This window comes from Pterocles gutturalis, unplaced genomic scaffold, assembly GCF_000699245.1.
Source record: "Pterocles gutturalis isolate BGI_N339 unplaced genomic scaffold, ASM69924v1 scaffold2118, whole genome shotgun sequence".
Lineage (NCBI taxonomy): Eukaryota > Metazoa > Chordata > Aves > Pterocliformes > Pteroclidae > Pterocles > Pterocles gutturalis.
Genome location: NW_010122898.1, coordinates 153,303 through 165,169, shown reverse-complemented (window position 1 = coordinate 165,169; position 11,867 = coordinate 153,303). Strand labels below are relative to the sequence as shown.

Sequence of the window (11,867 nt, the reverse complement as noted above, 5' to 3'; positions counted from 1 at the left end):
CTTTTCAACTTCTCACATTTTGCCAGTGTGCAAGTACACAAGAACCTAGGAGGGAGCACAGTGCACAATTATTGACTTAGGCTTCAACCTTAGATTTAGGATTAAGGCCCAAATTGGCCAATGGTCTATTCCGTATCATGCATGTCATGCCCTATAAATAGAAGAGAATCTATCTGGAAGCTCTCACCCTCTCGCTCTCTCTTGGATTCTTGGGCTCTTCTCTCTCTTCCAGGATTGCAATTTTGGGACTTTCTCTGCTCTAGTATTGTTAGCCTGGAATGGGCTGGGCCTTGGTCATTGGGTGGTGAGCAGTGGCACCGTGTATCACTCATTTGTATATTTGAATACCATTATTTTTATGATTAATATTATAGAAATTTTTAAACATACGAAATCACAGTTTCATTTTTTTTCTTTGTCAGTCCTTTTGCCATTTACTTGTCCTATTTTCAGAAAAATATTCAGATGGAGTTTTCACACTCTTGGGCTCAAAAAGTGCCATCCATGAGGTACAAACTGGAAAGAAACCTGACTCTTCTGATTCTAATAATCACAGAACTTCTTGGTTTGTTTTGTCTTTCTCTCACCAAGGTCGAGGGAATCCATCCAGAATGCAAGATATTCCAGCAGGTGGTGAAAGAGGAGGCTCTCTGCTTAGAAAAAAATGAATCTGTTTCACCTGATCTTAAAGGTAATAGTCCTGATTATCAAGCTCTGCTATTAATAGCTCTTGTGTGAATTCAGGGGCACAATGTGAAGATACCTTTTGTTCTCCTGATTCAAGATTGGAATCCTATTTTTATTTGGTTTCTCTGAAGCTTGAAGTGCTTCTCCTTCTATAGGCTGGGGGCTCATGTCATCTGATTTTGGAGATTTTTTTAAGCTCAATAGCTAAGTCAGGACTTGACTTCTTGGATTCCCTTAAAGTAAATGGAGAAAGATAGGTGTCCCCAGAACATCGAAACCATAGCCTCTGGTTTAGATGCTTTAGGATGAGATCAATCATTCTCTGGAGTTATGTTTCTCTTTACGAACTACAAAAAGAGACTAAGACAGTTAGTTCAAACCCTGAAAAGTTTAGATACTTACTTAGGACAGGAAAACCCTACTTGGAATGTCTTACACTTATATCCACACACTTATATCCAAAGCTCCAAAGAAAATTCCACAGAAGACATTGACAAGCATGCTGAAATTATATTGTGTTAAGAATCATTCCAATACAGTGAAAATGTTTTTTGCCAATAAACAAAAGAAAAAATTATCCCCATTTCTTCAAAATATTATATACTCAAATATAAATTTTGAATATTAAAATGAACGTTTCAGAGATCCTGTAAAATATTTTTAAACTGCTGTGTAGAGGGTTCTCGTCGATGGAGTTTTGGCGTTGTGAAGACCTGTTCTGAATTGATTCACAGTGAAATTTCAAAATGTTCAAACTTTTTCAAAAGTTCAGCAACATTTTTTTCTGGACAGCTTTTCTTAGGAAAGTATTATTCCACCTCAGTGAGATTTTGGAGCTGGCATGAATTATCAGATGTTGATTTGCTACAGAGCAGTTATGAGGCAACGATGCCTCATGCACTTGGTATGAATAGAAGTATTACAACCACCTGGAAGTTTGTCTTTAGCAGACTATTGAAATTTAGAATATTACTCCAAGGTTATTTCCTTTATCTTTTTTTTCTTCCTGCAGCCTTTTCAATCACTCTAATGTCTGGTATCCTTCTTGCACTTGCCTACTCGATTTTAGTTATATTTTTTTGTCCTCTTTAATCAAGCCCAGAATACCTACTGGACATATTTTGCACTTGGAACACCCCAAAAAAGTCCTGGCAAAAATCAGGCATTTTTCATTATGTTTTTCTATTTGAAAAGCACAGTATGACATTCCAAGTATTTTTCTCTTTACCAGAAACATAATTACATGATTTTGGAATCCCCTTTGTAACAAAGGCTCCTCAAAGAAATAAACACTGCTCAAATGTCATTTAAACTATTTAAAATTCTTGAACCTTGTCAACTCGGATCTTCTCAAAGCTCCCCTTCCTGCCTTTTATTCCCTAGAGATGGAAAAAAAAAATAATGAAAATCTGTTCTGGTATTTACAGAATTTCTCAATATAATTTAAAATGAAACATTAGATCTGAAACACAATCCCCAATATTTTATCTGGGGTATTTTAAAACTAGACTAAAATTGGTAAAAGCCTCTGGCTTACATTTCAGTTTTCAGGGATTGCACATGAGAGAAAATGGAGGATCCTAATTTTTACAGTTACTCCTCAGCACTCACAGAGAATCTGAGCTGGAATTGGTCTGTGTTGCAGAGATTTCAATCTAATGTAGTTCCACTTTATTCTTGTTGTACAGAGCGGTGCCTAATGAGTGTCATCAGTAGAGTCCAGGGTGCAATTCCTCTCATCTTGAAGTAGATATGTAAAATAGGCTAATCGAATCAAGCTCTAAAAATGCTTGTTTTTCTCAACTGTCTAAAAAAGAGTGAGCCCAGGGTTACTGAAGAAGACTTAAATATCTATGATGCCAACATTCCTTCCTACACTTCCTACCACAGTTGTCTTGACGGAGTCTCAAGTGACTTAGGCAATCATTAGTCTCCTGAAAACCTTGGCGTGTAAAATGCTCTTGCTGCCTCTGCACTCAGCGGTTTCTCTGATATAAACTGTAGAAGTCACTTTAAATGAAGTCAGATCTAAGACTTGAAACATACAGGTTTTACTCCTACATAAGAACACCTGATTCTTGTTTTTAACCCCACATTGCCAAATAAGATAGATTTTTAGACCCAGCTCCTCAAAGGTACTATAGTCCCTCTAAGAGGGACCCTTAAAGCCCTAAGCCTAAGTGCATGGGCCACTGCATGTCGAGGTGAGATTCATATTACCTGACTTTATTAATGTGAAATTTAGCAGCCTAGTTTAGGCTATAATCATCAGAGAGACCTAGGTATTCGCTGTGAGTGATTCATCCTGTCCTCAGAAAGAAGCCACCAATATATGGGATGAATCATGGGCTGGAAGTCCCTGTCTCTTTTTACTGATTACAGAGGGAACATAGCTAAAATTAGCTAACATGTTTTAGACAATTAAAATTAGAGATAGTGAATCAGGGGCTTCTATTTTCCATCTGGCAAATTGAGGATACCGAGAATTTCATCCTCCCAAGGGTGATGTGAGGATAATGCTGTGGGAGATTCTCAGGACTATCCTTTTGGAAGCCAGAGAGTAACTTTGATCAGCTACAGGCAAGTAATATTGCTTCCACATTTCAGCCTTTGACAATTTTAGACATGCCTTGGCATCAGTCACAGAGGAAACAGAAAAGAATCAGTGAAAGAAAATAACACTTCCCAAATGAAATTCTTGCACTGCTTTATATCCACCTTACTACTATCTAGAGATTAGTTTTGGTTACAGCGTGGTGTTCTTTTTATTGGTTCAGGAACCTTTACAAGCTGATAATTTTTCTGTGCTGTACCCACACCTACTTGCCAACAGACACTGCGTGACTACAGCTTGAGTCTCAATGTGATGCATCTGTGACAAAGCTGTGATTAACTTCCGAAAACCCTTTCTAGCAGGCTCATAGCTAGTAGCATGCCCTGCGTCAACAGCTGGCAACCTTTGGTTTAGAGAACCTCGTGAATGCCAACCAGTCAGACCTACTCCTGATGATGTTTATTTTATATGATGCTGGGAGATGTCCTTCTAGTTTGGGATGAATCTAATCCCTGTTGTAGTGCATTGTAAAAATCCCATTAATTGTCGAAGACCGTGAGTTCAGCCCTTATGTTATTTCCTTTAAGTCGTATGAAGTTGGTAGGCTTTAAGCACAGAATCGGGAGATTAAGGATGAATTTTTAAGTCTGAGGTTTTTCAGATAGACTCTGAAAGTAGTGCTGAGAAATTTCAAGTGCTAATGATTATTCAATATTTTGATTTTAGTGACTTTTGTTTTGACAATAGAAAGAGCTCTAGTCGATTTGACTTTCAGATTGTGTCTGCTTGAATTTCAGGTACATTCTCTTATGAGATAAGGTGGGGGAAGGTACAGCTGGAATGTCAAGTGCATGTATGAGTGACGATGCATTCGAGGAGAAGAAGAAAACAAGAGTTCTTCATTTGCAGAGCTGCCTGTGCTGTTGTGGCTCTTCTTCACGCATGTGAATTAGCAGGAAAGCCACAGACAATCTCATTGTGGAAGATCAACTGTGTGATGTTCTCTGTGTGTTTATCCAGAGGCACTTTTTTTTTTTCAGAATGCGCCAGAGATTGGGATGGTCTAACCTGCTGGCCCAGAGCTGCTTTTGGGGAAGTGGTTAAAGTTCCATGTCCAAGATATTTTGAAGAAATCACCAATATCCATGGCAAGATTTTTTTTCCAATTCATTTTAGTCCTACATATTGTCTTAATAAATTCTAATAGGTAAAGATTCAGTAACTTGTGTATTTTCCTGATTCACAATGTTATCTCGTGTCAGTTGACATACAGTAGTTATTCAGATACACATCTTGGATTATCATCAATGTTGGGCACACTTTTGTTTTGTGTTATGCTGTACTGAATTTTCTAGTCTCTTTGTTGGTCTAAAAAATTGCAACTTAATTACACTAAATTGCTGATGTTATAAAGGAGTATAAACGTCATAGAATCACTGATTTGTAAAGTCATAGAATAATTCATGTTAGAAAGGACATCTCAAAGTCATCTGTTCCAATCCTGAACATGATTAGACCCATAAGTGCCTCACTTAACAATCAAAGCAGGAATAAAAATTTGTTGTTTCTCATCAAAACTTAAAGGATACCTCTCTCTGTAATTCATTCTCTGATATATTTTACCTTTTAAGGCTTCCTTCAGAGAAACTGTACGCAGGAGGCATACTGGTCGGAACCATTCCCACCATACACCATTGCCTGTGGATTTGATGAAGGTTCCAATAAAGGCCCTGAGGATCAGGTGAGTTCTTTATTTCCTGCTTGTGGGCATCTCCAGAGCATCCTCTTCTGGGTGTGTTGAGTAGTTGGATGCTCCCATACATCTGAGCCCTGTCAGAACCCAGTAATTACCCGTCTTCAGTGCTAAGCTGGTTTATTTAGTGCCTGTTTAACAAATTAGGCTTAATATAAAGCAAGAGAGTAGTAGGTAGCATTTTCCTCTCTGTCCACTTCTCTCCTCTTGATGTTAATGAGTAAGGTCATTATTAGTTCAATTGTCCTTCCTAACAAAGACTTGATTTGAACCCTTGTCATGCACCCATCTAGCAAGGCAGCCCTACCAACCTTTCTGGGGGGAATCTTTCAGGGAAGATTCCTTCAGATTCCTCCTGTTGATTTTTTTCCAGATTTTCTTTGAGTCAGAGAAAAAGATTCCATAAATCTATAGCATGGTGGTCAATGCATATCTTTAGGGGGGAACTCTTGGATGCCATTGAGTATTTCCACCCTTTATCTTAGGTGTTCAGTGGAATACTAAGTGAACCTCTATTTTTCCTATCTGGTGATCACTGGTACTTAATTAGCCTCCAGTAGAGTTTCTTCTTCACTTACATCTTCATGTGATTTAAATTCCCATGTTCCTCATCGTCGTAGTTGGCCCCAGGATAGGAATGCCTCCCACTTCATTGGTGGTGGTGGTGGAGCTTTGCCTTGTGGATGAAAGTTGTTGATTAACAGAGATGAGCTTGCTGTTCCTGCCTTTGAGTTCTGACCTTTGTTAAATGGGACAGTTCCAGCAAGAGAGAACAGGGGTGTCTCCATCCTCTCATCTCCGGTCTGTGTTGGACAAGGCTTATACATCTTGCATATATGCAAGATGGGGTACATCACTACCTCTTGCTCCTATGGTGGTATTTTGATGGAAGCAATGGACTCCCTCCAATCCACGAAAGAAAAGACTAAATCATATAGCTCATTGTGAGTGTGTAGTCATGCCTCAACCATGGAAAAAGATCATTTGACACAGACTAGACTAAAGCAAGACACAGAAAGGTGAAGACAGTTGTCATCACTAACACTCTGGGTGTTATCTGGAGTAAACCATTTGGTTCTCCAGGCATGCAAGCTCAAGAAGTACTAGTTCAGGTATCTGAATCCTCAGGATGTGTAGACGTAATTGGCTTCAGCCGTTTGGCTCCATGGGCTTAGAAACTCAAGAACAGGTCTAACAGGCAGTATAGATAGCTGGAGCACAATTCTCCACCCATAAACTAAGAATATTTGTACTTTTGTACACTGTGGGAAAGCTAGATAGAGAAATGCTTAAAAAAAAACTTCTGGAAAGATGCTGGAAACCATGCAAACAGCTCAGAAGGGATGTGGAGCAGTTTTCCAGCTGCCACGGCATAGCTGTCACCCACACAGCTAATCTCTCTTACTCTCCAGGACCACTTTCTCCAAGCAGTCCCTGGCTTGTGCTAAGCCAGGCAGGGTTTGTAGCTGGCCTAGGGTGAAATAAAGCAAGGGACTATATTTATGTTTTAACACTATGGAAGATTTCAGGGCAGAGCTCACATTTGTGCTGCAGCTGTATTTAGTTTGTTATTCCAGCCAAACCCACAAGGTCTATAAAAGGGAGATAAGATCAGCAAGTTCTACTGCATTGTAAACACAGGGAAGTAAGAATAATTTCACTTATATTCTAAGAGAACTGCTTGTTTTGTATTTTGTATCTTCAGTAAGGACTTAAGATGTCTTCTGCATATAGTGTTGTTTTTTTAGCTACCTTACAAAGAGACAAAATGCATCAAAATACTTCATTGTTCAACAGAAGTTCTAATTTTCACTTGTGTTTTTACAAATACTGTATAAAAGATTAGGACTATTTCAGAAACACCAGAATGATTCCTAGGTCACAGGGCTGCATGATTTATTTATGGATCTACTTAAAATTGCTAATCAGTTGTCTCAACCTAGAATTGTTGCTGTTTGGATAAACAGAGTTTGGATCAAATGGAGAACAAAGTGTCCTTTGCATTTGCAAGGAGGAAATTTGCTTGGATTCAGATAATTTAATTTCCTGGGATTTCACATAATTAGCTGATCTTGTACTGAATCAGAATAAAATTTGTATAGCTAAAGCAACATAAACGTGCTTCATTCTTTCTAAAGACATAGGATGCTTAAATAAAAAAGAAACTAATAAATGAACAAATGAACTATAAAGAATTTATTGTGTTACAGTATACGGAAATTGAATGAACTGTTTGTTTAAGGAATTAAAGACCATAAAGATATTTTATTGGTTTTAACTTTCTTGCCTGCACAATACAATGTGACTATCTCAGAGTTTCAGTTTCCTCACCTGCAAAATGCAAGTTTTCTTTGCTTTTTAACTATAGCTATTTATGAAAACCAATACTTATTGAATCTGGCCCAGGTCTCAAGTGACTGATTCACAGATCACCCATCAGCAGGTTTCAGTGCCCTAGAGCTTTTATATACCTATAGGAGAAAATCTAGTTACTTAGCAGAGTTAACATTTTCCTGCTAACTCTAAGGGGTCACTATTGCAGATGAGCCTGCAGGCTGTGAAACCTGCGTGTTTCATGTGTAAGGTTAAGCAATACGCCACCAAAAAAAAAAAAAAAAAAAAAAAAAAGTGTGTTAGCAATGAAGGGAAAAGCCTGAAGCAGATCACCACGCACGCAAAGCAGTGTGTAGGTGATGGGATGGACTAGTAAGGGAAAATGTATCTTAGTGAAATAAGCACACCAGCATGCATGCTGCATAACCACCAGCATTGGTCTGTGTTCTCTTTTTCTCATAGAAATCATATTATTCTGCATTTTGGCGTGTCTACACTGCTGGCTATGCAGCATCAGTGACTTCACTCACTACAGCTCTAATTGTCTTTGCTGCTTTCAGGTAAAAAAAAAAAAAAAAAAGGTCTCTTTTTCAGGATGCTTTAAGACAGCCCTATACTAATTCCTCTCAAACTCTTTGAATTTTTATTTTTATGGGATTTTATTATTATTTTCAAATCCTTCTCAGATGTTTTGACAGCAATGAGTCCTTCTCTATTCATGTTGTAGCATTTCTCTGCAGATGTTAAAACAATAAAACTGATTGAGCAGCCTGCCTTAGACTCTTTAATGACAGCATACAGTGGAAATACTCCAACCTGTTGTCACCATTAACATAAAATAACTGCTCCTTCAGTGTATAGCACACACAGAACCAGCAGTAATTCTAGGCTGTCCATTCCCTCTCTGAAAGACCATTGCTTCCATAACTGGGAGCTATAGAAAGAGATTTTAAAAAATGTAAATCTCATGTTTGATGATGTTGGATATTAGGAAATAAATCCTGGTTTTGTTTGGTTCCCATGTACTTGGACAAAGGGCTTAAACATAATCTGCAGACAGGGGTGCAGAGCACACAAGCAGATTCCTAACTGGAGTGGATTGGCAGTCCCAAAGGTCATATCACTCGTAAAGGGACCCAAGACCAAGGGGTTGATATGTCTAAACCTTGAAGGGGATTCCTTCAGCTCAAGGTAAAACTGTGGACAGGGCAATCAAGGAAAACAGAATCATAAAATCATTTAGGTTGGAAAAGACCTTGATCTTAAAGATCAAGTCCAACCATAAACCTAACACTGCCAAGCCCACCACTAAACCATGTCCCTAAGCTCCACATCTACACAGTTTTTAAATACCTCCAGGGACGGTGACTCCACCACTTCCCTGGGCAGCCTGTTCCAGTGCTTGACAACCCTTTCAGTGAAGACATTTTTCCCAATATCCAATCTAAACCTCCCCTGGTGCAACCTGAGGCCGTTTCCTCTTGTCCTATCACTTGTTACAGGGGAGAAGAGACCAACACCCACCTCACTGCACCCTCCTTTCAGGTAGTTGTAGAGAGTGATAAGGTCTCCTCTCAGCCTCCTCTTCTCCAGGATAAACACCCCCAGTTCCCTCAGCCGCTCCTCATAAAACTAATGCCTAGAGTAACACAACTACTTCTCTGGCAGCCATTCCCAACATGCGACTGACACCCATTCAGTATTCTCTTCTCCTCTGACCACAAAGGTGCTAAAGAGCTTGTTGCAAGCTTGTTCAACAAAAAATGCTATTTGGGATAATTAAAAGGCATTATTGTAATACAGCCCAAGAGTCTCAGAGTTACTCCACTTCTGTCATCTCCTTTAAAAGTGTGGTGATTCAAGGACAACTATGCAAGCACTTTCATTAGCTTAAACAGATAGTAACTGCTCTGCTCCCTTATGTCTAGCTGCCTCTCAAATAGTGACAGATCTTTTATTTGTTTTGGAAGTTGTCTGCAGTCACCTTGTATTCCTGTTTGAGTTTTGATGAGACCATGAGAAATTTCTCTTGAAGAACGACTTTTATTTTCTCTTTCCATGTCAGAAAATTCCACTGTACACGGAATTACATCCACATGCACCTGTTTGTCTCCTTTATCCTGCGAGCAATAGCTGTTTTCACCAAAGATGCTGTTTTGTTTGCAGATGAAACTATGGACCACTGCCTAATGTCAACGGTACTAAACTTCTCCTCTCTCTTATCCTTCATTTAATATTTTAATTCTTTGCCTGAAGAGAACATGGAGATTTCTTAATCTCATTTCTCTTTAGTTTGCTAGAGCTGAAATCTTGAAACAAACAATACTATATAAACCCAAAGACCGAGTGCTATGGCTACATTCAGCTTTGATATGGAAGGTACAGGTCTGTTGGCTTTAATGGAACCATAACAATTTCCATCAGTAAACGATTTAATATATAAAAGAGGGACAATGCTCCCCTTTCAAAAAAACTGAAGTCAAGTCAGTTGAAATGATGGTCTCACACCTGCTGAAAGCTTGTAATATTTCTTCATTCATGTGTGGTTACATTGAGTTTTGCCTATATTTGTAGAGAAACAAGACACAACGGAGAGTAGACTCAATAGTTGGTTTTTTTTTTCCTCGGCATTTCTAGGTTGCTTGTAAGGCTGCTGTGGCATTCTTCCAGTTCAGTATTTTAGCCAATTTCTTCTGGCTTCTTATAGAAGGGATATACCTGCAGACACTGCTTTTGCTGACCTTTGTTTCGGACAAGCAGTATGTATGGTGGTTCATATTTACTGGCTGGGGTTAGTACTCTTTTCCTCTTTGTGTTATTCAGTACTTTCATTTACATTCAGAACTAGATAAAAATATTTGTTCTGAGATTAAAGGTCCCTATCAAAGGTGCCACCTTTCTGATGAAAGCTGCCCATTCATCCAACACTATTACATCAAAACCATACCATTGTACTGTCTTCTTATCTTGTTAGGTATTCATACCATTCACAATTTTGAAGGAGGGGATAGGATGGATTACTAGAAGCACCATGATATGCCTGCCTAGAAGGCTGCAGCACTCATCTTTATGGTTGGAATTAACTTCATGCACACATAGTAATTTAAAATTTAGCCATCTAATCTAAACTATTCATGTTTCTCCTGCAGTCAGTAGACTCAGGAGAGAATCCAGTCCTCAAGAAGATGAGTAATGTAGCTGGATAATATCCTGGAAACATGTTGCCTTCCTCCACTGACTAAAGAAATTTGGGTGACTAACTTTAAGTTGACAGTTTGCTTTTAGAAAGCAGAATTAGATAGATTAATCTTAAATCATGTGAGGTCAGGCCTAGGAATCAAGCAAATCTGATTTTGTTTTTTTTTTTTTTTTTTTTTTTTTCAGAAACCTTCTGGCTTTAAGGAATCTTTTGAGTTTATACAACAATGTCTGATTGTGAGAATATGTGCACGTAATACATGAAATTATTTCACTGCAGAGAATTGTTTCTTGTGACTCTCAGATATTCTTGTACTTCACCTCCGCTATTTGAAAGTAGAGGCACCCAAATTGTGTGGTTACATTGACATTTTTGGCTTAAAAATGAAACCAAAATTCTCCTGAAGCAAAAAGTAATTTATCCTTCGTCTTCGGACTCTCAGATATTTTTTTAATGTAATTAAATGTTAAAAGTCTGAATTTGATAAAGAGGATGTTGATTTGGAGCTATTCCAATTATAATTGCCTGAAACTAAATGCTTGGACCTTGATTAATGACTTTTAATTATCCTTTAGATAACAAAGGAAACACCTCAATTAATAAAGTAGGAAACCTCACCTCCTTCTATAATCAATGGAAAGTGAGAGACTTCTCAGGGACAACTCTGATCTTAGGTGATATGGATGTAAATATTTGTCTTTGTCAATTAAAAAGACAACCTGAACTGATTATGGTCCCAGATTAAAGGCCTTGAATAAGGTTCTAAAATCAGGAAGGACAACTTCTGAGCCTTTCCTACAGATCTCAGATGATATTTAGAAAGAAATTATTAATATATCTATAGATTTGTCAGTGCAAATGTCACCTGTTTCAGATCAGAGTCCCTTTCACGGCAGCTTTGAAAGTCACATAGTCTTTGGAAATTCAGTTCTACAGAAAGAGAGGAAAAACAATTGCTAGTTTCTAAGCCTGCTTCAAAAAACAAACAAGGAAACATACAAAGATAGTCATAAATACAGAGGGATAAGCAGTGGAAAGGGGGGCTAGAAATCACCATTACCTTCACTTAGCTGAATTTGCATGGAGTGATCATCAGTTGATGGCTCTTAAGGACAAAAATGTGAACTCTTCCAGCTGGTGTACAAAGAGTGGTATGCTGGCCACATTTCACAACATAGGAGAACTCTAGATAAATAAGTGATTTCTCCATCTTCAAAGGTGCTCATAATTCATATCCAAACCTTAAAGCAATTCTTAGCTGTTATTTTTTAAAACATAGTTTCACAGCATCACCTGTTCTCCTTTGTTTTGATTTCATTCTCCTGCCTTTCATTGCTTTC

General features: G+C 38.3%; 1 protein-coding gene across 1 annotated transcript in view; it reads left to right on the top strand.

Annotated features, from left to right (window-relative positions):
• The first annotated feature begins 597 nt into the window (after positions 1–597).
• The window catches only part of LOC104464848 (vasoactive intestinal polypeptide receptor-like), an 18,451-nt gene continuing 7,181 nt past the window's right edge, over positions 598–11,867 (top strand). Inside the window, exons 1-6 of the mRNA XM_010077687.1 lie at positions 598–691; positions 4,282–4,389; positions 4,873–4,982; positions 7,791–7,888; positions 9,394–9,526; positions 9,966–10,119. Coding sequence (XP_010075989.1) covers positions 9,425–9,526; positions 9,966–10,119 — 256 coding nt within the window. The 5' untranslated portion in view covers positions 598–691; positions 4,282–4,389; positions 4,873–4,982; positions 7,791–7,888; positions 9,394–9,424. The remainder of the gene's footprint in view (positions 692–4,281; positions 4,390–4,872; positions 4,983–7,790; positions 7,889–9,393; positions 9,527–9,965; positions 10,120–11,867) is intronic.